This window comes from Artibeus jamaicensis, unplaced genomic scaffold (assembly GCF_021234435.1).
Source record: "Artibeus jamaicensis isolate MK-2021 breed Jamaican fruit bat unplaced genomic scaffold, CSHL_Jam_final scaffold_286, whole genome shotgun sequence".
Lineage (NCBI taxonomy): Eukaryota > Metazoa > Chordata > Mammalia > Chiroptera > Phyllostomidae > Artibeus > Artibeus jamaicensis.
The window spans coordinates 688,706-714,557 of record NW_026522034.1 but is presented as its reverse complement, the minus strand read 5'-3'; the positions used below and the strand labels follow the sequence as shown (position 1 = coordinate 714,557).

The following is a 25,852-nucleotide window of genomic DNA, read 5'->3' as shown; positions in this document are numbered from 1 at the left end:
TAGATTTGCCAGAAACGCCAATGTTATGTCAGTAAGTGGGATTTTGGGGGCCTGAATTTTAAATTTCTTCTCAAGCAATTTCATTTTTCTTCAGTAAAAGAATGTCCCGAGTGGCATTTAATGCAATTGCTCGGGTAAGACTGCACAGGTCCGTAGAAAACACCGAGCTGGAACGAGAGTTCCGGTTCAGGACTCCTTGGTGGGGACTACGTGGTCAGAACCCGCCCACCGCCCAGTGGGCGGGGCCGCGCCCAGCGCATGTGCAGTCCGGAGGCCTTGCGGGTGGCCAAGTTGAATCTCTGCAACACCAGTGACAGATGTATCTCTGAACAGTGCTCTCTTGAAACTGTTATCAAAAATATTTTTATAGTTCAAAGACTGTAAAAAGAAAACAAAAGCCCTTGGTTAAAGGCTAAAACAGAAAGCTGCCAAGACCTTCAACATCTGCACGGTTCCAGCTTCCTTTGATTAAAAACCCTGCAGGCTGCGGCCAGCCCAGGTCTGGGCGGGTGGGGGGGTCTGTTCCTGCACGGCCACGTCTGGGGCGCCTCAGCCGCAGATAGGGAGCAGAGATGCTGTTAAAGAGAAGCCAGTGCACATGGAAAAGGGCAAGGGTTCCCCTCAAACTTCTGTCCGACAGAGTCGATGGAAACAGCGGGGTGGGGACACCCGGGACTGCGTGGTTTGCGTGGGTCGCACCCTCAACTGATGGAGACAGGTTTCCATTCTCGTAACAAGGACTGTAACAAGGACCGGAGGGCCTGAGCACATTCACACCTTGCTGCGGCTCAGGTCACTAGGAGACACATGTTGAACTAGGGTGTCTCCTTGAGCAAAAAAGATGCTCAGATTTGTTTCATAAATTTGCTCATCATGGTTCTGTGCTGGGATTACTCTTAAGACACACAATTCCTGCGATGCTAACTTGATGTCTTCCCAGGTATGCCCTGCGCTGGCTGCCACCGTGTTCCGTGAGCTCCTGTGCCTTCTTCTTCAGCCTCCTGACGCTGAGGCTGGCAGGAGGTCACTGGGCTGACCTAGTGAAGTCTGGCAAGGGCGTTCATCTGGTGTCTCACAGTAGGGAGGCCTCGTGATCTGCTCAAGAAAGCACTCGGAACCGTTCTGAGTTTGACGCCCGCTGGCTCTCACCCTGAGATCGTTTCCGGGCTGGCCTCCTGGGTGCCGTGTCCCCGCATGCCTCAGTGGTGCCCAGCTAATAAGCCCACAGGTCTCAGGGAAAGGCCCTCAGTGTGTCGCTGGTGACACAAGCACGCATCGCCTTACGTCACGCTCTGTGACAATGTGGACAACCGCCAACCCTGCACAGTGTACCTGCAGTCCCATCTTGGTGTCCTGGGTGGTCAGTCTCAGGGGAGGGACAGAAGGCAAGGCCTTGCAGGAACTTTAGAAAGAGGCCCTTTGACGGGAAGTAGAATGAGAGACAGGAAGCACAGAGTGGGCCACGCAGCAGCAACCTGTGCCCACGTCGGTGAGAAGCGTGCCTGAGGGTGTCAGTATGTGTCGCAAGTGGGGAGCACAAAGGTATTAAAAACGCCAACATCGCCCTGACACAGACAGCATGGGATTATTCAGAGAGGGCTCAAGATGCAAGATTAACCCCTGGGCCGCCTCTTCTCTACAAACAGCCAGGCTCGTCGGGGCCCATGTTCAGTGGTCAGCTCTGGGTGGGTTTTTGGTGCCACCAGGTCACTCGGGTAATAAGGTTGTCCTCAGAGCCTCGCCTTTGCAATTTAACCCCGAGCCCCAACCTGAGCTTGGAAAGCGCTGCCATTCTTCCGAAACGGACGCTGACAGAAGAGTACACATTAAGAGAGGTGATCATAAATCAAATCACAAAAGAGGTGAGCCCAGACGGCCCATTTAAAAAAATCAGGTTTTGTTTTCATCGTACGTGTCGAAGGAAGGCTCGAGCGTGGAGAATGCACTTTCATATGCCAGACTCCGAGGGGACAAGGAGCTCCGATGGAAGAAGTGACCACCTGGAAAAGGAACAAGAAAAAGACTTACTAGGTTGTCAGGCTTGTACTGCCCCAGCGGCTCAGAGGAAAGAGGGTTGGTTATCTCGGAAGCATCACATTTGCTCAAACCCTGTCTCTATTCGGGGCTCTTTTCATGAGGGAAATGAAAGGAATTCAGGCATCTTTCAATTTAAGCACATTTTAAACATGGACATTCCAATGTTTGGGTCCTCAAAAGATTAACCACTGGAGCTCTTCAAAGCAAAAGCTGCCCGGTGGTCTTACAAGGCCTCCGCTTGCAAATGTGAAGACTTCTACCGAGCAACTCATGGTCCCCTCCCATCTGAGCCTGGGGTGGGGGTGCTCTGAACCCCTCCATCGCCGGGGCACACTGCGGCTGTGACTTTGAAGCTCTGACCGAGTTTTTATTTATATCAAAGTTATACCTTCAATGCTTCAGATAGTTAACCCCAAATGCACTCAAGCCGCGAATCTGCAGCTTGCCTTTTCAAGGGACAGCCGCTCTGGGTGACTCGTGGCACAGGCCTACATTCTCAGAAGGATGTGCCTGTGCCAATGCTCCCTGATGTCTTCAGCAATAGAACTTACTACTGGACCCCCACTCTGGGGTTCCCCCCCCATCTCCCCCTTAGCCACATCCACAGATTTTTGCATTGCCCCAACATACTCCCACTTGTATTTTGATACAAAAATTCAGTGTTTATATTATTTGATCATTTGTGCTCTTCAGAGCTAAGCCACATTTACAGTCTGTTTTCTGAACAACTGTGTTTTGTTTTACAGCTTCATAGGGGCATAACTGGCGTACAACAAAATGCACATATTTAAAATGTATAGTTTGACAAGTTTTGACCTATATACACATCCCTGAAACATAGCTGGAATCAAGACAACCAACAAACAAGAAAACAAAAACAAAAAAAGAAGTATTAGAAAATAAAAACACAGTGAACATCATGAATCCCGAAACTTCAATCCTAGTGACTCATCTTTCTTCCCCTTATTCCCACCTATTCCTACCCCCCAGATAAATGCAGGTGAGTTTGCATCTTGCTAAATTTTATTTAAGTGGAATCATGGGCTAATCTCCTGGCTCTTATGAGTAAAGCTGCTACAAATGTGTGCACACGGGTCTGACTTCTGTGTCCCTCGGGGGCTGCCCAGCACGGAGAGGCTGCGGAGGTGCACGCTGCCAGTTCTGCTCAGCACCCCGCCGGCCATGTGGGGTCCTACTCCGCACCTTCCCAGCACCTAGACACTCTGCGTCGGGCACACCAGCACAGCAGGACTCCCTGTGGCATCAGAGTGCAGTTCCCTGATACCCAGCACCTTCTGCTGTGCTCATCAATCCATTGTGTGTGTGTTGTGAAAAGGATTTTGTTCAAATCATTGCCCATTTAAAACAGTGGGTTGTCTTCCTATTACTGAGTTGTAAGAATTTTAAAAATACACACATACATATGTTCTGGACACAATTCCTTTGTTTTGGAAATATTTTCTCTTATTCTGTGGACTGCCTTTTTATTTTCATAACAATGCCCTCTGAATAGCAAAAGTTTTAAATTTTGATAAGATCTGATCTGTTGATTTTTTCCTTCTGCAGTCGAAATAAAGAATCTTGCTAATGCTAAGGGCAGTAAGATTCTTCTCCTGTGGCTTCATCTAGAAGCTTATAGCTTTAGCTTTCACATTTAGATAAACTGCTGCAAATAAATTTTTGTGTATGGTGGGAAATATGGATCAAAGTGCATTGTTTTGCCTATGGGCATGTTCAGTAATTTCAGCATCGTTTGCTTAGAGGGCTATCCTTTCCCCTTTGAGCTGCTTGGCACTGTGGTGGAAAATCTGCTCATGCAAGCACAGCTCTTCCGGGGCACTGTCCTTTGCTCCAGTAATCTGCCTGCCTTGCGCTGTCTTGATTACTGCAGCTTTTGTTGCCAAAGTTATCCATCTTGTCTTGGTTTCCATAAAATTATTATAAAGTCCATGTCTGAATTTCCAATATTTGTATTTTTTGTGGACCTATTTCTATTCTTTGCTTTTCCTCTTTTTTTTTTTTTTTTTTGTTATTTGGCTTCCTGGTATTCCTGCGATTTTTCTTTTTCTTTTACTATTCTTTCTTTATTAAATTATAGTTGACATACAATGGTATATGATTTCCAGGTGTCAACATAGTGAGTCTGCATTCACATACCTTTACAATGTGATCATAGTTAAATCTATTTTTTAAAAATATTTTATTTATTTATTTTTAGAGAGAGGGGAAGGGAAGGAGAAAGAGTGAGAGAGAAACATCAATGTATGGTTGCCTCTCATGAGTCCCCTGCTGGGAACCGGCCCGAAACCCAGGCATGCGCCCTGACTGGGAATCGAACTGTGATCATCTGGTTCGCAGGCCCGCGCTCAATACACTGAGCCACACCAGCCAGGGCCACAGTTAAGTCTATTATCATCTGTCATAATACAAAGTTATGATATCATTGACTATATTCCCTGTGCTCTCCATTATGTCCCATGACATTTACTTTGTAACCAGAAGTTTGTATTGCTTTTTCCCCTTCAGTTTTTCACTCGCTCTCCCACTCCGTGTTCTCTGGCAACCATCAGCATTCACTCTTTGTATGTGTTGGGTTGGCTAAAAAGTTCATTTGGTTTTTTCAGTAAGATGGCTCTAGTAGGGCTCAGTTGTTTGTCTTTAACTTCCTTCAAAACAATGTTGTTAGACTGTGTTGTGACAGCTGTCATATCAGCATGCATTTTAAAAAAAAACAACCTTATCAGAATTGGTGAATTTGACTTCTGGCCAAGATGGAGGCACAGGCAGACACACTGTGCCTCCTCACACAACTAAAAGAAGGACAACAACAAATTGAAAACCAAAAATAACCAGAACCGCCAGAAAGTCAAACTATGGAAGTCTGACAACCAAGGAGTTAAAGAAGAAACATTCATTCGGATAGGTAGGAGGGGCGGAGATAGGCAGCCCAGGCAAAGAGGCCTTGAAGCAGGGTGGTAGCTGGTAGACTGGGTGGTCCCATATTTGTGTGCAGATAAAGTGGGAGGAACAACTGGGGAGTGAGCTAGATTGAGCAATCCAGGATTCCAGCGCGGGAAAGTAACGTCTCAGAACCTGTGACTGAAAAAACCTGTGGGTGTTGAGGCAGTGGGAGAAACTCCCAGCCTCACAGGAGAGTCTGTTGGAAAGATCCACAGGGTCCTAAAATATACACAAACCCACCCACCTGGGAATCAGTGCTGGAAGGGCCCAATTTGCTTGTGGGTAGCAGATGAAGTGGCTGAGAGCCAGTGGAGAGGTGAGTAAGTGGCACTGTTCCCTCTCAGACCCTCCCCCAAGTACAGCATCACAATGCAGCCAAGTGGGTTGCTCCACCCTGGTAAACACCTAAGGTTCTGCCTCTTACTACGTAACAGGTGTGCCGAGACAAAAAAAATATGGCCCAAATGAAAGAACAGAGCAAAGTCCAAAAAAAAAAATACAGCTAAGTAGTGAAGAGATGGCCAACCTATTAGATGCACAGTTCAAAACACTGGTAATCAGGATGCTCACAGAAATGGCTGAGTATGGTCACAAAACAGAGGAAAAAGTGAAGGCTATAAAAGTGAAGTAAAGGAAAATGCACAGGGAACCAAGAGTGAAGGGAAGGAAACTGGGACTCAAATCAATGGTGTGGACTAAAAGGAAGAAATAAACATTCGACCAGAATAGAATGAAGAAACAAGAATTCAAAACAATGAGGAAAAACTTAGGAACCTTCAGGACAACTTTAAACCTCCCAACATCCAAATCATAGGGGGGCCAGAAGGAGAAGAGGAAGAACAAGAAATTGAAAACTTATTTGAAAATATAATGGAGGAGAACTTCCCCAATCTGGCAAAAGAAATAGAATTCCAGGAAGTCCAGGAAGTTCCGAGAGTACCAAAGAAGTTGGACCCAAGGAGGAACAGACCAAGGCACATAATGACATTACCCAAGATTAAAGAGGAGAGAATCTTAAAAGCAGCAAGAGAAATGGAAAGAGTTACCCACAAAGGAGTTCCCATAAAACAATTAGCTGATTTCTCAAAAGAAACCTTGCAGGCAAGAAGGGGCTGGGAAGAAGTATTCCAAGTCATGAAAGACAAAGACCTACATCCAAGATTGCTCTATCCAGCAAAGCTTTCATTTAGAATGGAAGGACAGATAAAGTGCTTCCCAGAGAAGGTCAAGTTAAAGGAGTTCATCATCACCAAGCCCTTATTATATGAAATGTTAAAGGGACTTAGATATCCAAGAAAAAGAAGATAAAAAATATGAATGGTAAAATGACAACAAATTCACAACTATCAACAACTATCAACTATCAACAATCTAAAAAACAAAAATAAAAATGAACTAAGCAAACAGCTAGAACAGGAACAGATTCACAGAAATGGACATCACAAGGAGGATTATGACCGGGGAGAGGGGAGAATGGGGGAAACAGTACAGGGAATAAAAAGTATAAATGATAGGTAGAAAATAGGGGGAGATTCAGAATAGTATGGGAAATGGAGAAGCCAAAGAACTTATATGTAAGACCCATGGACATGAGCTATGGTGAGGGAATGATGGTGGGAGGTGGGCACAGGGTGGAAGGGAATAAAGGGGACAAAAAAAATGGGACAACTGTAATAGCATAATCAATAAAATATATTAAAAATATATACAGATAAAAAACAAAAGAGTTTGCAATTCTCTGCAAAATATAATTACTTGCTTATACGTTTTGTCCTATTTGATGTTTTACATCTTTCTTTGCTTTTAGACTATAAACTACTCATGGATACAACTCAGATATACTTTATTTCAGTCTCTTCACATTGTGCCCTAAATACCACATAAACTCGAGTTGATTGGGATGGATGTATACTATCCCAACTAGGGATCACTAATTTGGGTCCAAATAGTTTTCTTTTTAATCCTTTCCTGAGGATAAAGGTGGGGTTGGTCAGGGGGAGAGGGGGAAGGGGAGAGAGATCGATTTGTTGCTCCCTGCGCCCACCCTGCCTGGGGACTGAACCTGCAGCCTCGGTGTGTGCCCTGAGCAGGGATCGAATCCGAAACCTTTGGGTGTACAGGATGACAATCTAACCAACTGAGCCACACTGGCCAGGGCAGTGTCCAAATAGATTTAACTTGAAACTCTTTCAGCATGAAATAAAGGCTTTCATCCTAAGAGACAATTAGGAACCCAGAGTTAACCACCACTTGCTATATGTATATCACGAGTCTTGGTAGTTACATGGCCTGCATAAAGATTATGAAAATTTTAAATAACTGAAATGCCCGTTGCTTAGAAAGTATTCACTATATAATGCATGCAGGAACATTAAAGAGAAGGGTGCAGACAGGTCTGTATACACTGAGGTGGAATAGTCTCCAAATACGGGGGGAGAAGAATATTATAGTCCACATGTTCTGTTTTGGATAATCTAATTTCATTAAGCACTTGTTTTCCGGCCTGCAAAGAGGAAGTGGAAGCTTGTTTGTGCCTTGGAGGGATTGCCGATGTGGACGCAGGGAGCGGAACAGAAGTGTGCACACCAGTGGGGAAACCTGTTGGGTGAAGACGAAGAAGCAAACATCTGCCGGAGCAGAGGCTCTCCCGGCTCACGGACCAGGCCACTGCCGCAGGGCGGGCGAGGCACTTGCTGAGATTTCCGAACTTCGAAGGTGTACCTTTCCTTTCGGGATGTCACATTTAACTCTGAAAACACCCTGTGTTAATTGGTTGCCTACAACTGCCATCTGTCATTCTCTTCTGTGGACACAAGGCACGGGTCATTTGCTTGGCAGAAAGCCTCAGAAACGTCCTCTCCACCCGCCTTGGGCTGAAGGAAAGTTAACAGATCAGTGACCAATAAGCACTTTGTTTTGAAACTACGTGCAGAAGAGGTTTTGCTGAGGAAGGGCAGTGCGAATGCTATGTCAGTGACGGTCTTAGAAAGGTGTGTGTAAAGAAAGTACTTTTGCCCTTACAGACTTTGTAAAATTTTGAATTTTTTTTTACCATGTACATAAGTTATTCATTCATCCAAATGATTTTAAATGATTACAACGCACAAGGAGACGGGGAAATCTTAATATTTATATATAACCTTAATCTTAATATTTGTATATAGTTTCACAAGAACTCCACGCAATGGACGTTATTCTAGTTTCACAGAGGGTGCAGCTCAGGCTCGGGGGCGGGGAGGGGGGTGAAAGCACGTGCTCAGAGCCACAGGGCAGAGGTGCAGCGCAGGTATGTCTGTGCCCAATGCTCCTCTCAGGGGTGTGATCTCAACACTGAAGCACCGTAACATATCGTGGTGACCACACAGCAGAAAGCACTTAACAATGACTGAAACTCCCCAGTTGTGATACTACTGACTGACCAAGTTTCTCTCGCTGCATAAGAAATGGGGAAACTAAAGGAGGAGAGGTCTGCTTTCAAAGGCGATTGAAATTTAATTAAATTCAAAAACTTCCCAAAGACTTCACAGAGGTCCCGGTAATAAGTTTGATTTTAAAAACTACAAACATTGCTAGTGTTTGTCTTTCTGCCCAAGAAACTTAAAAACTACCACACCTGGGCGGACAGACAAGTTTCAGCGCTGAAGCCAACGTTAGCAGAACCAATCAAAGAGCTAACAGGGCTGGTGGATTGAGGAATTTCACTGCAGACATCTCCTCCCCACATTCCTGTGACCACCTGACTGTGTTATCCACAAGCCTGTATCCTGTGTCTTCTCAAAGATATCAGACAATGCTCGAGTCTTCTTATCCTAAGGCAGGGATTTCCAACCTTTCTCATCTCATGGCACACATAAACTTACTACTAAAACTCTGCAGCAAACCCCAAAATATATTTTTTGACGATCTGACAAAAAAAAAACCCCAATAGGTATAATTTTGACTCGTTCACACCGGACAGCTATTGTGTTGGCTGTTGTCATTTTTTTACTTGACAATCTAAGGAAAAAGAGGTCAGTGCCCGACTCCTAGTCAGGTGTCGTGTGTCGAAAACATTCCTGCCGTGCATGGTTGAGAGTCACTGTCCCAGGGCATGAACAATTCCCCTGGGATGCTCCAGGGGTCCACCCGGCTCTCCAGATGAGGGCTGCTGGCCCCGTCCAGGGCCCCTCCTCCACCCCGTTTCTAGTGCAACTGCAGCCCCAGTTCTAGCTCAGGTGGGTATAGAATACTTGCTCCCGCACAAGGGCTTTGTCCTATTACATTGAGCCACAGGATATATATCAATACACATATATACATCCTGTGGCTCAATGGCGGCTGCACTAATGGAAAAGTGACACGTGAACAGAACTTTCACAAGAAGCTTTCCTCACATAAAACTGGAGGTGAGACCGCCTTTCCAAGAGCCCTTTCAAAGGGAGCCCTGTGCCTCCATGAAGGCGGACGAGTGTGTGCTGGGTGACCACGGGACCAACAGCGCACAGGAGGCCGCCACAGCATCGCAGCAGAGCGGGGCCTTCTTGGGGCCGAGGGGCGCCAGGAAGGGCGGGCATGCATCCTGCCTGTTAGGTCGCCCGTCTTTTCATGCCAGGAAGGAAGAAACCACATCACTGGGCACCTACCCTCATGCTAGGCTCCTGCGCAAACCACATCACCCCGTGTGGCTGCTACTGTTCCTTTGCTCCCACTGGTGACACTGAGGATTCCCAGTCCGGGCGCCTGTGAACGTTTGGATGTGAGCCCGCCAGCCTGCAGCCCCTGTAGATTTAGCTGCTGGGGGGGGGTGAGTGCTCAGAGCAAATTGAATTGAATGGCAATTCAACTTGCTCCAGACTGACAGCTGTCAGAGGGCAGGGCGTTGGGGGCTGCGTGGAAAAGGTCAAGGGACTGAAACAAAACCTCATACACACAGACAACAGCACGGTGATCCCTAGAGGGAAGGGGGCCAGGGGATAAACGGTGATAGAAGGAGACTTGACTGGGGTGGTGAGCGCACACCGCATATGCAGATGCTGCATCACAGAATTGTACACTGGAGACCTGTATAATTCTCTTAACTGATGTCGCCCCAATCTGTTCCACAGGAAAACGCAGTGTGTTCTGCCCAGAGCGAGGCCTGCTGGGCCTGCACAGGAGCGTCCACACTGTGTGCCGCTGCCGCACGCTGCCCTGGCTGCTCGCGCACGCTGCCTACTGCAGAGGGTTCCAGAAGGTGCCCAGGTCAGGCCCATCACACCTCCCAGCCTTTACATGTGAATTCACACCCTCTCGACAACAAGCCCCCAGAGCGGGAGGGGCAGGCGGCAGGCAGCACCCAATCGAGGGGCGCAGAGGCTCTGGCTGGCCCGCACCAGCAGCGCCGCCTGCTGGGGGGTGACGCGGGAGCTCATGACCCATACAGCCGCTGGCCCTGGAAGCTGCTGCCAGTGTACTTGTCCTTAGCGCTGCACGGTGACTTGAGGGGTGCTTCCAACGTGACTGCGGCACTTTATTTTTTGCCTTTACAAACTACCCCACATCCCTAGGATGTGACTCCTGACAATTTGTGAAGCAGGTGGCCAAAGCGCAGCACTAGAGACACATTTTCACGGCTTGAAGAGAAAGCAGTGTTCTGTGCCTCTGGATGGCAAGCCGTTCTTTGCTCCTCCCGCCCTTTTCTCCTGGGCGCAGGGGAAGGGGGCGGCCCAGGAAACCCTTCCCTGTGCTCAGCTAGGCAGGACCAGCGGACATCTTCCTCAGAAGGAACTCGTAGGAAAGCCTTGAAGAACACACGAGTGCAGGGATGGTGTGACGTTTGCACATGCTAGACTTTGTCTCAGTGTTTCGAAGCCGCCGCAGGGACTGGCCGGGTGGTGCGGCTGACACAGCAACACAGCCCCCGGCCCCTGCATACCTGGGCTCGCCTCCCCCTTCCCCACCATCCCTGCGCCTGCTTTCTGGTGGCTCCGCGGGGAGGACAGGACCTCTGCAACAAAACGGGCAAACATTTCGCTCTCAGCTGTCCTGCTGCCAGGGCTGAGCTGGGGCCAAGGGCTTCCCGTGGGCCGCCTTCCCTATGGGTTTCGAGAATCTTCCTTCCGTCACTCGCCCACTGTGTCCATCCGATGTCTTGTCCCTGAACTTGTCTGTACGGGGCGGAGGGGGGGGGGCTTCTGAGCTGCCACGCTCTCCACCAGTGCCCCTCCCTGCTTCCTTCATGACCCCCTTCTTTCCATTCCAGGCGCCAGTCTGCGTCAGTCACTCCTTCAGGGACTGCCAGGCCTCCCATGGTGCCCACCCGAGCGCCGCCCTCTTCGACGGAGCAGCGCCCCCAGCGCCCCGCTCCAGTCCTAACCCAAGGCCCTCACGCTTCCCAGCGCGCCCTCCCATCATGCTTTGCACATGGGGGTCCCACAGTCAGCCCCGGCTCCCCCCAGTCTGTCCCACCACCTGCTGAGCTTCCCTACGTGGTGCACGGCCCCGGGCTAGGACGCAGAGCCCAGGGTCCCCCGCGGACACTTCCCAGAGCTGCAGCTTTGGCAAGTTGTTGCGTGTCCCTAAACCCATGTCTTTGTCAAGTGCGGCTAGTAGCAGGGCTGGTGCAAGGGACAGATGAGCTAACATGCACAGAGCACTCAGGAGAGGGCCCGCCACACAGCAAGCACCATATGCCAGCTAGTGTTACTGTGGTCGTCGCTTTAGTGAAACTGTGTGTGTGTGTGTGTGTGTGTGTGTGTGTGTGTGCAGAGGAAGGGGGCACCTCAAAGAGCTCCCTCTGTTCATTTTCCTGTCACACACACAAATATAAAACACAAACACACAAACTGTGCTTGTGTGCAATGCTCTGCCCTGACATTGTTCCTTTGGCTCACTTCCCTGATTTTTCTCTGAGACTCTGAATTCTTATTTTTTAAAAACATTTTATTTTTATTTTTAGAGAGAGGAGAAGGGAAGGAGAAAGAGAGGGATAGCAACATCAATGTGTGGTTGCCTCTCGTTCGCCCCCTACTGAGTACCTGGCCTGCAACCCAGGTATGTGCTGCAACTGGGAATTGGACCTGCAACACTTTGGTTTGCAGGCCTGAAGTCAATCCACTGAGGCACACCAGCCAGGGTGTGAGACTGAATTCTTTTGGGTGACAACTGTGCACCATTTAGCAAAGGCTGGCTCCCATTTCTGGGCTGGAGGGTAGCCAGTAGTTAGGAACACCAGCCCTAGGCTACCCAGGTCTCCTTTCTGACTTTGCCACTAGATTTCAGGACACTGACCAAGTGACTTGAGCAACTGGGAGAGAGGGTGCAGCTGTGCGCTCCCACTGAGTTGCACTCACACGTGGAGCTCCCCTGCCTGGACAGAGCGGGAAAAATAGCACAGCACTGTGGTGCTTGCACACGGGGCTGCCCCACTGGAAGGAGGAGGGCATTGCGACACGCATACTCAGAGCAGCCTGCACAGACCCAGCTCAGGAAACAGACAATTAAAGCAACAGGGCACAGCACGTGCACGCTGGGCAGCCCCGCTGGGATCAGAAGAGCAAGGAAGCATGCACACACCAGGCTGCCCAGCCCGGAACCCCCTCCTCTGGCAAGGCCACACACCAGGCGCCCACAAGCACCCGCCCTGACTACCATTAGCCTGCCAAAACCATGTGGCACACAGGCTACACAGAGACCACTTTTGCAAAATTGGGAGAGAGAGCTATTTCATCTAACACACAGGGACAAAGAAAGTCAAACAAAAATGGGAGACAAGAATATACCCTCAATCAAGACACAAAAAAATGGCTGGAGGAAAAAAGCTGATAAAACAGTAAGGAATTTGCCTGTTAAAGAATTTAAGGAAACAGCCCTGGCTGGCCTAGCTCACTGGATTGAGTGCGGGCCTGCGAACCAGACGATCGTGGTTCAATTCCCTGTTAGGCACATGCCTGGGTTGCAGGCCAGTTCCCAGAAGGGGCCAGTTCCCAGCAAGGGATGCACCAGAAGCAACCATACATTGATATTTCTCTCCTTCTCTCCTTCCCTTCCCTTCTAAAGATAAATTAAAAAAAAAAAAAAAGGAAACAGTCACAAGGATGCACGACAAACTTGGAGAGCAGAGCAGAGCACAGGGCTTCAGAGAACGTTTCAACGAAAAGCCAGTCAGAGGTGAGAAAGACAATGACTGAACTGAAAACTACATCGATTAGAAGAAGGGCAGGAAGTATATTTGAAAAAATAATGACTGAAAACTTCCCTAACTTGGGGAAGCAAACAGATATCCAGGTCCAGGAAGCACCGAAAGTTCCAACAAGATGAACTCAAAAGAGACCCACACCAAGACATACAGTAATTAAAATGGCAAAAGCTAAAGATAAAAAAGCAAGTTTGAAGGTCACAAGAAGGAAACAAGTCGCATACAGAGAAAGTCTCATAAAGCTGTCAGCTGAGTTCTCAGCAGCAGCAGCTTTATAGGATAGAAGGGAGTGACAGGAGGCACTTCAAGTGCTGAAAGAAGGGAACCTACGCCCCAGAACACGCTGCCTGGCAAGGTTATTACTACTCAGAACTGAAGGAGAGACAAAGAGTTTCCCAGATAAGAAAAAACTGAAGGACTCCATCACTGTGAAACCAGCTTTACGAGAAATGTTAAAGGGTCTTCTTTGTGAAGAAGAGAAAGGCCACAATGAGAGATAAGGATATATAAGAAAGAAAAGAATCTCTCTGTCAAAGACAGATTTATATACAACACACACAGTAGATCTGCCACTTGAAAAACTAATAGGAAGGTTAAAGGACAAAAGTTGCAAAACTAACTATAATAGTCAGGGAATATACAAAACAAAAAGATATTGACCATGTATTAGCTTAAAATAGACTGCAATTTATATGTACATATATGTAAAAACTATATATAGAGATGGGTATATATGAACCTCATGGTAATCACAAACCAAAACCTACAAAAATACATAAAAAAATAAAGAGAGGAACCCAAACAAAACGCTAAACAATCTGCAGATCAAAAGGAAAGGAATCAAAAGAAAGGAACAAAGAACAACAAAAACAGCCAAAAAACATTGAACAAAATGTCAATAAGCACATATCTGTCAATTATTACTTTATTTTTGTTGTGATTTTTTTTAATCCTCACCTGAGGGAATGCTTATTGATTTGAGAGACAGGGAAAGGTGGGAGAGAGAGAGAAACACTGACTGGTTGCCTGTTGTGCACACCCCGACCAGAGACCAAATCAGCAACGTGGGTGCCTTGACCATGGAAGTGAACCCACAACCCTTTAGTTCATGGGATGATGCTCCAACCATCTGAGCCAATAATTGGCCAGGGTTCAATTATTAGTTTAAATGTAAATGAACTAATACTGCAGTCAAGAGAGAGAGGGTGGCTGAATGGATAAAAAACAAGACCCCTCTAATATGCTGCTTCTGAGAGACTCACTTTCATGGGGGTCCAACCTGTGACCTGAGGCCTGCACACAGCCCAGGATGGCTATGAAGGTGGTCTAACACAAAACTATACATTTACTTAAAAACTTTTTTGCTCATCAGTTTTTGTTAGTGTTTGTGTATTTAATGTGTGGCCCAAGACAACTGTTCTTCTTCAATGAGGCCCAGAGGCGCCAAGGGTTGGGCACCCCTGCAAGAAGCACAGAGTGGAATTGAAGGGATGGAGAGAGAAATTCCATGCAAACTGAAATAAAAAGAAAGCTGGGGTAGCAATATGCCTATCGGGCAAGGCAGACTTCAAATTAAACACCATAAAAGGAGACAAAAAGGACATTACATAATGATAAAGCAGTTAATCCAATTAGGGGACACACCGGTAAAAATCTCTACACACCTAGTGTAGGTGCCAGTACTAATGGACATAAAGGCAGAAGTTAGCAGTAACACAGTGATAGTTGGAAACTTTAATACTCCACTTAACCTCAATCGATAGGTCATTCACACAACAAAATTAAGGGGAAAATGGCTTTAAATGTCACATTCGACCAGACTGACTTAATAGACATTCAAGTAACATTTCATCCCAAAGTTGCAGGTTATACATTTTCCTGAAATGTACATAGAATATTTTTTTTGGAGAAATCACATATTAGGTCACTAAACAAGCCTCAAATTTAATAAGAATAAAATTACATCAGGAATATTTTCTGACCACAATGGCACAAAACTAGAAATCAGCTACGGGAGGAAAACACAATTATGTGAAGATTAAAAAACATGCTACTGAACAACCAATGGATCAAAAAGGAAATTAAACAGGAAACCAAAAACCTCCTTGAGACAAACCCTGCCCCCCACAACTTTCCAAAATGTAGGGGATGCAACAAACGCAGTTGAAAGAGAGACGTCTATAGCTGTGCAGGCCTGACTCCAGAAACAGGAAAAGTCCCAAACAACCCACACCCCCAACTCCACACCTAAAGGAACTAGAAAGAGAACAAAACCCAAAATAAGTAGAAGGGAGAAAATAATAAAGGTCAGAAACTACAAAACAGAGACCAAAAAACCCAATAGAACAGATCAATACAGTAAGAGCTGGTTCTTTGAAAAGATAAATAAAATTGACAATCCTCTAGCAAGACTCGTCAAGAAAAGAGAGCTCGAATAAATAAAATTAGAAATGAAAGAGGAGAGATTACAATCAACACCACAGAAATACAAAGGATCATTAAAGAATACTATGAACATCAAATTGGACAACTGAAATAGATAAATTTCTAACAACACACAACATTCCAAGTCTAAGTCAGGAACAAACAGAAAACCTGAAGAGACCAATAACTTGCTATGAAACTGAAGCAATAAAAAAAAACTCCCCCAAAACAAAAGCCCAGGATCAGTCAGCTTCACAAGTGAGTTCTACCAAACATTTAAAAAAGAATTAGTACCCATCTTTCTCAAACTATTCCAGAAAATTGAAGAGGAAGGAAGGCTTCTATACTCATTCTATAAGAACAGCATTAACCTGATACCAAATGCAGGTCAAAAAGAGAGAATTACAGGCCAATATCTCTGATGAACAAAGATGCAAAAATTCTCAACGAAATACCAGCAAACCCAATTCAACAATACATTTAAAAGACCATATACCATGAACAAGTGGGATTTATACCAGGGATGCAGTGACAGTTCAGTTCCTCAAAACAATTAATGTGATACATCATGTCAACAAAATCAAAGATAAAAGCCATACAATCATCTCATTAGATGCAGAAAAAGTATCTGACAAAATTCAACATTCATCTATCATAAAAATTCTCAAAAACGTGGGCACAGAAGAAACTTACATAAAGTGATAATGGCCATACATGACAATCCCACAACTAATTATGACCCTTAATGGTGAAAACTGAAAGCTTTTCCTCTAAGATCAGGAACAACACAAGGATGCTGTTTCTCACCACTCTTATTCAACACTCTGGAAGTCCTAGCCAAAGCTATCAGACAAGAAAATAAAATAAAAGGCATATAAGTTGGAAAGGAAGAAGCAAAACTGTCACTATTTGCAGATGGCATGATACTATATACAGAAAACTCCAAGAAACCCACTAAAAAATTAACCGAATTAATAATTTCAGTAAAGTAGCAGGATACAAAATTAATATACAGAAATCTATCACATCTTTATACACTAATAATGAATGGATCAGAAGGAGAAATTACAAAAACAATTTCATTTATAATTGCATCTAAAATAATAAAATACCAGGAATAAACTTAATGAAGGAGGTGAAAGACCTGTGTTCTGAAAACTGTTAAGATGCTGAAGAAATAAAATGAAGAGGACACAAATAAATGGAAGGAGACACTGTGCTCCTGGACTGGAAGGATTAATGTTAAAATGACCATACTATCCAAAGCAATGTACAGGTTAAATGTAATCCCTATCAAAATACCAATGGCATTTTTCACAGAAGTATAACAAATAATGTTAAAATTTGTATAGAATCACAGAAGACCACAAATAGTTTATACAGTCTTGAGAAAGAAGAACGAAGTTGTAGATATGAGGCTACCTGATTTTAAACTACTAAAAGCTGTAATAATCAAAACAGTATTGTCATGGCACAATAACAGACAGATCAATGGAATGGAAGAGAGAGCCCAGAAATAAACTGTTGCTCATGAGGTCAATTAATCGCAGACAAGGGAGGTGAGAATACACAACAGAGAAACAATAGTCTCTTCAACAGGTGGTGATGGGAAAACTAGACAGACACATACAAAAAAATATAAGTAAAACTGGACCACTCTCTAACACCATATGCAAAAATAAACTCTAAATGAATTAAAGATTTAAATGTAAGACCTGAAACTCCTAGAAGAAAACATAGGTAGTGAACTATTTGACATCAATAGATCTTTATGGATATGTCCCCTTGAGCAAGAAAATGAAAGCAAAAATAAATAAATGGGAAGTTATTGAGCTAAAAAGCATCTGCACAGTGAAGGACACCATCAGCAAAGCAAAAAGACAACCAACCGAATGGAAATATATTTACCAATAATATATCTGATAAGGGACCAATATCCAAAGTATATAAGGAACTCATATAATTTAACACACACACACACACACACACACACAATTTGGATTAAAAAAAGGGCAGAGTATCCAAATAGACATTTCTGTGAATAGGACATAGATGGTCAATAGATATATGAAAAAATGCTTAAAGTCACTAATCATCAGAGAAATGCAAATCAAAATGAGACACCACCTCACACCTGTCAGAATGGCTGTCATCAATAAATCAACAAACAACTGTTGGTGAGGATGTGGAGAAATTGGAACCCTTGTACACTGCTGGTGGGAATGTGTAATTGTACGCTGCTTTGGAGAATAGTTTGTTAATTTTCAACAATTTAAACTTGGAGTTACCCTATTATGCAATGATTCCACTCCTAGAAATGTACCAAGAAAACTGAAAAGATATGTTCACAAATGTTTATACTAGCATTATTTGCAATAGTCAAAAGGTGGAAACAATCAACATCAATCCCTGGCTGACTGGATTAACAAAATATGGCACAAGACTTCCAGTCAAGATGGTGGCATAGATAAACACGACTTGCCTCCTTGCACAACCACATCAAAATTATAACTAAATTATAGAACAACCATCACTCAGAACCGTCAGAAATCAAGTTGAATGGAAGTCCAACAAGTACAGAATTAAAGAAACCACATTTATCCAGGCTGGTAGGAGGGGCAGAGAAGCAGAATGGGCTGGTCCCAAATCCATGTGTGGTGGATACAAATTCAGGAGGGATATCTCAGGAGCGAGGAGTCCCAGGCCTACACCAGGGCCCCCAGCCCAGGGTTCCAGTGTGGGGAAGATAAATCCCCATAACTCCTGGCTGCAAAAACCAGCAAGGATTGAGTTGGTGGGAGAAACTTCTGTAGTCCCAAGCAGTTCCTCTTAAAGAACCAACACACGGACGTGCTCAGACTTACTCCCTTTGACCTCTGGGGTAATAGCTTCAGAGTCCCCGGTGGCATCCAGGGAGGAAATAAACTGTCTGGCATAAAGAAGGGAGCTAGGGGACAGCTTTCTCCCTGAGAGAAAGGTAGGCAGAAGCCACTGTCCCTATTCTGAACCCTCCTCACACAGAGCTACAGGGCCTGCAGGTGGGTGCCATACCTGAGACTCCATTAACCTGGTGAAACTGTTTGCCCCACCCTGGAGATCCCATCCAATTTAGCTCTTCAGAGTGACTTTCTCATATGAATGGCTGGTCCTGGCTCAAGCTTCACAATTTCCTAAATCCCTTCAAACAAGCAACAGCAGGCCTCAGTGAATCCCTAGAACCCCTGTATCTCTTGCTAAGTGGTCCCAAGCATAGCACTGGCAGCAGCCAGCTAGGTTCACAGTGTGGCTTCGCCTGGGAATCTCCAAGCCCAGCACAAGTAGCAGCCATCTGTAGACTGCTTTATAGCTCATGTAGGGTGGCCGTGGGTAAAACACAGGTCGGGGCTGACCTTGGCCTGCACTACCCAGGAAACCCCAAGGGTAGTACACCCAGTGCACAGCTACAGACCACACTGGAGAACCATCACCCTGCCCCTGCACAACTGATCTTTCAGGGAGTGCAGAGACTGGTGGTCACAGCCAGTCCTTATAGCTGACTGGCCCAGGTAAATCCTTCCCATCGACTTGCCAATGGCAACCAAGGCTTAACCTCAAGAGGAGGGTGTACTCAGCTCATACAAAGGGTACGCCCTGAGTACCCAGAGATACAAGTACCCCTGGGTAATAGGGGAGGCTGTGCCACTGGACCCTATGTGTCACCTAGTATAATAGGCCACACTACTGAGACAGGGAGTCATAGCAGCTCTACTTTATACATGGAAACAAACACAGAGAGGCTGCCAAAATGAGGAGAGAAAGAAACATGGCCCAAATGAAAGACTAGATCAAAACTGCAGAAAAAGAGCTAAACAAAATGGAGATAAGGAATCTCTCAGGTACAGAGTTCAAAATGCTGGTTATAAGAATGCTCAAGGAACTTAGTGGGGACCTCAGTAGCATAAAAAAGATCTAGTCAGAAATGAAGGATATGCTAATTGAAATAAAGAGGAATTTACAGGGAAATAACAGTAGAGTGGATGAAGCCGAGAATCAAATCAATAATTTGGAACATAAGGAAGCAAAAAACAAACCAATCACAACAACCAGAAGAAAAAAGAATCTAAAAAAACCAAGGATAATGTAAGGAGCCTGTGGGACAAGTTCAAGAGGTCCAACATTTGCTTCATAGGTGTGTCTGAGAAGAGAAAGAGCACAAAATTGGAAATCTCTTTGGAAAAATAATGAAAAAAAAAACTTCCTTAATTTGGTGAAGGAAATAGACACGCAAGTCCAGGAAGCACAGAGAATGCCAAATAAGATGGATGCAAAGAGGCCCACTCCAAGAAATGTCATAATACTAAAGATTATAATAAATGTCATAATATGTCATAAATGTGTCATTATGACATAATAAATGTCATAATAAAATACTAAAGATTAAAGATAAAGGGAGAATCTTAAAAGCAGCAACAGAAAAGCAGACAGTTACCTACAGGGGAGTTCCCAGAAGACTGTTGGCTGATTTCTCCAAAGAAACTTTGCTGGCTAGAAGGGATTAGCAAGAAACATTCAAAGTCATGAAAAACAGGAACTACAGCCAAGATTGCTCTTCCCAGCAAAACTACCATTTAGAATGGAAGGGCAGATAAAGAGCTTCCCAGACAAGAAAAAAACTAAGGAGTTCACCATCACCAAGCCATTACTATATGAAATGTTAAAGGGACTTATTTAAGAAAAAGAAGAGCAAAACTATGAACAATAAAATGGCAATAAATACATATCTATCAAGTGAATCTGAAAAACAAACTGAGCAAACAAGAACAGACAGGATCATGGATATGGAAAGCATTTTGATGGTTGCCTGATGGGAGGGGTGTTGGGGGAATGGGTGACGAGGAGAGGGGATTAAGAAGCAGAAATAGGCAGTTACAGAATAGCCATGGGGATGTAAAGTACATTATAGGAAATGCAGTAGCCAAAGAACTTACGGGCATGACCCAGGGACATGAACAATGGTGGGGGGAATTGCCCGAGGCAGTGGGGGGTACTGGGTGGAGGGGGGAAAAGGGGAAAACTGAGACAACTGTAATAGCATAATCAATAAAATATAATAGAAAAACACAAACCCAAAATGTGGTACATCTGTATAGTGCAATATGATGCGGCCACAAAAAAGAATGAAGTGTGACACATGCTACACTGTGGATGATCCTCAAAAACATTAGCTTGACCCAAAAGGCCATGCGCTGTATGATTCGATTCAGATAAAATCTACAGGGACGTGAGTGGCCTCTGAGCAGCAGGTGGATGGGGGCAGGAGGTGCTGTTAGAGGGTATGGACTTCATTTTGGGTGGTGAAAATGTTCTGGGGTTGGAGTTGTGACGGTTGCACAACCTTGTGAATATACTAAAACCCCCTGAAATGGCTTTTCCTTCAAATTGGTAAATTTTATGGCATGTGATTAAAATATAAAGAAAAAAAAAACCCACTCTTTCCACCAAGGCGAGGGTGACTGCTGCAGGAACCCGCGGGGAGGCTGAGATTTCACCACTCGAAATGTTACGCGTACTCATGGTCCTTTGAGCACAGGATTCACTGTAACGAAATGTCTCAGCATTTTCCTCATCAATAAAGCAAACATACTTTCTTTACACCTGGAAAATGGCTTTCATGGAACTTTTTAGAATTTGCTGTTTTTAAAAGAATGCCATACAAACTAGGTTTTCAAAAGTCAGACAGAAATAGTTTCTTACTAATTGTTGTGTGTTGGAAATTTTTTCTTACGCTCAACCCTTCATTCCACAAATATTTATTGAGCACGTACTATGTACAAAGCACTCTGCTAGGTATGGGGCAGAGTGGCAAGCGACACAAAGTCCTGTCACTGCCGCTGTGGCAGACCTGGTGTTCTGCCTGCAAACACCAGTCAGTCACACAGGAATGAGGTACCATCCGAGACTTAGCTGTGACCTTGAGCCCGAGGGGCACTACCACACAGCACGAGCCCAGGCATGGGTCCTATTTGGGACAGTAGGAGCCAACGGTGAGGACACCGACAGAGGGAGCGGCACTGCCCCCTACCCTGGGGGCCAGGAGCACGCTGTCTGCGGCAGCAGCCTGGGCGCGCGCGATCCCCGACTGGCCTCCAACCCAAGGGGGTGAATAACACTCAACGGCACAGCTTTTTCATTTCATTATTTATTTATTTTAATACAAAGCTTTGGCATTAGCAATTTTATGAAAAAATAAAATGTACTAAAAATAAATGCTTGTGTGGCATGATTGGTAAATGCTGCACAAAAATAGGTTCTCTTTTCCTTCGAGGCAACCAGTCAGAAAGCGGTCTGTGTCTTCTTTAAAACCATTCTACCCTATGGGATAAAAGGAGAGACAGGTCAAGACTCAAAGGGCAGTCGTCCGCATTTCCCAGCAGCACAGACAGTGGGCCTGACCGAAGGGGGCCTGTGCCGTCCCCAACTGCCCCCCCCCCCCGCCCCGGGGCAGAGCCAGAAAGGTGTCAGGCTTCCCTGAACTCGCAGCTTCGGGTCTGCAGTCAAGAGGTGCGGCCACCCCAGAAAGGCACTAGGACTCCCTGCAAACAGCTTTGTGCTTAAAAACGCAGGAGAATCGCACAATCGAACACGCGCTCTAAGCCCAGACTGTCTTGAGACCTGTAGCTCTTGTCCTTGAATGTGCTTCCCCTTCTGCTCAGACAAGAAGAGCATTTTTATTTTGAAATAAGATTTGAAGAGTGCAGTCTCCCGCAGACGTCTGGCTCTCTCACAGGGACCCCAATCACATGTGTGCACCCCCAAACCAGGTGTCTGAAGGCACCTCAAGTCCTTCGCCAGGTCCACCCTCAGGCCCTCGGATGAATGCGGCCCGGCCGCCTGCCCTCTCTGCAGCCAGCTCCGTCTCCCTGGAGCCCAATCCCGCCTCCAGCCCTGCTCTCTGCTCTTGCTGACTTGCAGATCCGGGCCTTGAACCAGTGTCTTTCCCGGGCACATGGTTCTCCAGTGTTCCTTGATTTCGTCTCCTTCCTGGTCACCCTGACTCCCTGAGTTTCACTGTGCTCGTCTTCCCACCTCTGGTCCCCCAGCCAAAGCAGCTGCCCAGCCTTGGGAAGCGCCTTCTGTGCTACTTCCCATTTAACAGAACAAAGTTTACATTCTAGAGCCTGCCTGTCCCGGCCACGGCCACCGCCGCCGGCAGTGTCTGCACCACACAGACAGCCCCTGAACCCACTCGCTTTCTCCTCACTCGGTGCCCTCACTCTGCCTGTCCCAGTTCTCAGCCACTCCCCCCAGGAAGCCTTTTTCAGGAAGAAGCAGCCAGTGACCCATTTGGGTGGCACCGAGTGACTGTCTCCTCTCCTACAGGCAGCTCCCGCGCTGCCGGCCACCAGCTGGGGTGCTCTGGGGTCTGGCGACAGACAGGCCCGTTGCGAGCCCCTCCCCGCAGGGCTGGGGCTTCATTTCGTTCTCTAGTTGCGTGGAAGGTGCTGCACTGTTTCGACAGCATTCCTCGCAAATGCTGGACATCAGATATAAGGACTTTTAATGGGTGAATCAAAAATCTTAAACTTACTTTATTTTGCTGTCTTTCTAAGGAATTATAAACTAATGCAGCCACAACGTTAAAGGTACTTCTGAAAAATGAAAAATGACCACTGCCTTTAATCCTCCTTGTCATCATGTTTTTAGAAAATCAAATGCCACCTTCAACCACACTGCTTGGAGCCCTTACATGGGTCCCTGCAGCAGTGAGGGCCCAGCACGTGAGGGGAAGTGGCCGACCCTGGGCTTCCATGCCACACTCTGCTACCCATGGCATTTCCTGGGGCTGCTCAGCCCATCTGGCCCTTGGGTTACTCCTCTGTACATATCCCAGGCTCAGGGTAGATAAAAGGAGAAGTAAATACTAAGAGAAAGAGGAGGGCTTTTTAACAGATGGAGGCCAAGTTCAAATCTTCGCTGGCACTGCTACCAGAAAGGCTGAGGAAAATGAAGACAGGTGCTAGTGTGAGCAAACAGTAGTAAGTTGAGAAGTAAAAATTCAAAGTTCTTGCCCTGGCTGGTGTGGCTCAGGGCATTGAGTGCTGGCCTTTGAACCAAAGGGCTGCCAGTTCAATTCCCAGTCAAGGCACATTCCTGGGTTGCGGGCCAGGCCCCCAGTAGGGGGCATGGGAGAGGCAACCACACACTGATGTTTCTCTCCTCTTTCTCCCTCTCTTCCCCTTTGTCTAAAAATAAATAAATAAAATCTTTACCAAAAACACTGCTTTTGATAATTAAAGTTCTAAAAAAGGCAGCAGAGAACCTAGCCCCTCTCCTCTGGCTCTGATCGCTGCCAGGAAGGGGCCAGTTGGGACCAATCCAGGAGGGACTCTGAGGACTGGAAGGAACCTGTCACTTGCACCTGATACAGGAGCTGTTTCTGAGCAGCTTCTGCCTGAATAGCGGGTCCTGGCAAGCTCGCGAGCTTCCAAACACCCCAAACCAGGGCGGGCAGTTCTGACTGGCAGCAGGTTCTTTCTTGCAGGCAGTGCGTCGCGTCTGTGAGCCTGGCTGGAGCATAACGGGGCAGCGCAGCCCGACAGAAGGACGCTCTTCGTGGGAGCTGTTCTCGTCTTTGGGAGTCCTCCCAGCGCCTGGAGACACCTCTCACCTCACCCACCCAGGTTCCTGTTTCTCTGGGATAAGCACCCCCAAGACATTAAATGCTTAATTTTCCGACCCTCTTATGTTGAGATGTGTTGGTGCTTCTCTGAAAGCGTGTGAGCAGGACAATTTAGAACTACTGAGTAGAGAGTAAAGAGAGAGAGCAATTCCTCTGACGTGGTCTGGGGCGGCCTGAGCCAGCCAGCCAGGGCTCTGGGTCTGGGTGACATTGCAGGATCTGACATCTGCCCATTCGTTTCCTCCTGCCAGGGATGTTTCAATCTTGAATGTTTAGGGTACAGTCCTTGGCACATTTTAGGGTGTAACACCCAAAGCTAGGAACTGAAGTGAGCTGTAGGGGCACCAAGCTGACCTCCCTGCTCAACTCAAAATCTCTCACAGCACCCACAGGTCGTAGAGCTTGTTCCTCAGACAAAAAACAATGATGACACTTACTTTTCTTACACTGAGAGAAAATCAGCCTAACACACATGTAAGTCTTCAGAGGCTAGGTTTTAACAAGGTCTATCCGAATAACGAAATAGAGGGAAAACCCCCTTCTGAAACTGAACTTCAGTGACCTTGCTTACTCAGGTACTAAGAGACAGAGGTGTGGAAAGCAAATATATAAAAATGTGTTTATTTGCTTGACTACTGTCCTGTTTATATTGCAAAGTCTTAAAACTCACTAGGTCTGCAATGTTAAAAAATTAAAAGCACAATTAGTTTTGGTTGAGCACTTAAGTAGAACTTCATCACAGCAGAAGGGGACTGGCCTCAGGTACGTGGACTTTTGATTGACTTCTGATCAAGCCAATAGCATCGAGCCCCGGGTAGCCCTGCAGGGCCTGGTGAGTGGGTGGCAGAGGCCACCTGCTGGTGCCCTGTGCCTGTCCTGATGTCGCACCAGTAACACTTCATCTTGCTCACAAGTGACTAGGTCAAGGTCTTGCTGAAATCACATACAAGTTCAGTGCAATACTGTCAGAAAAGTAAACTGTAATAGAAGACTCTTACAAATGAAATGAGGTTCCCTAGAAAATTAAAAGAGAGCTATTAAGCTGAAAAGGCAATCTTGTTCTGGTAAAGTTTTGGTAAAGGCAAAAACAGAACTAAAGTGGATTTCAAAAATTCATTAATGAGTATACTCATAAATTTATTTGCTGACATAAACTTTTCTCTGGAATTAAAACTTTTCATAACATTTCGGGGAGACATTGAGTGACTATTATCTCTCACAAGTAAAAATGTTTTTTTTAAAAATTAATTCATGCTATTAAAAAAATCAACCTATAAAAGCACAATAAAAGAGAAGAACCCGTAGGCCTACTGAGTTAAGATAATCCCCACTAACAGCCCGGCGAGTGTCTCTCGTGCACACGCAGGTGTACACTCCCTCTCTCACACACTCTGTCATTAAGTAGGGGCACAAACGTCATCTTCGGGGGGCTCTGATCGCGGGTGCATGAGCAGGATGCAGATGCGTGATGGCAGCCCCAGGCTGAAGGGACACAGGCCGGACTGAGGCCCAGATCCCGGACCCATGACTTAGTCTCCGCGTCATGCAGGCTCCTGCACATGGAGCCGGGATGGCGTGTCCCGGGCGGTCGGGCTTCTGACGGCTGGCAGCCCGTG

At 46.0% G+C, this 25,852-nt stretch overlaps 1 protein-coding gene across 3 annotated transcripts in view; it reads right to left on the bottom strand.

Annotated features, from left to right (window-relative positions):
• Window positions 1-487: 487 nt before the first annotated feature.
• RNF130 (ring finger protein 130) overlaps window positions 488-25,852 on the bottom strand; it is a 100,222-nt gene continuing 74,857 nt past the window's right edge. Inside the window, exon 8 of one of the 3 annotated variants that reach the window (XM_053656798.1) lies at window positions 488-2,000. In XM_053656798.1, the coding sequence (XP_053512773.1) occupies window positions 1,891-2,000 (110 nt within the window). In that variant the 3' untranslated portion in view covers window positions 488-1,890. Of the gene's footprint in view, window positions 2,001-21,745; window positions 21,929-25,852 lie in introns of those variants that run through there. The other 2 variants (XM_053656799.1, XM_037136355.2) reach the window with 2 other exon arrangements.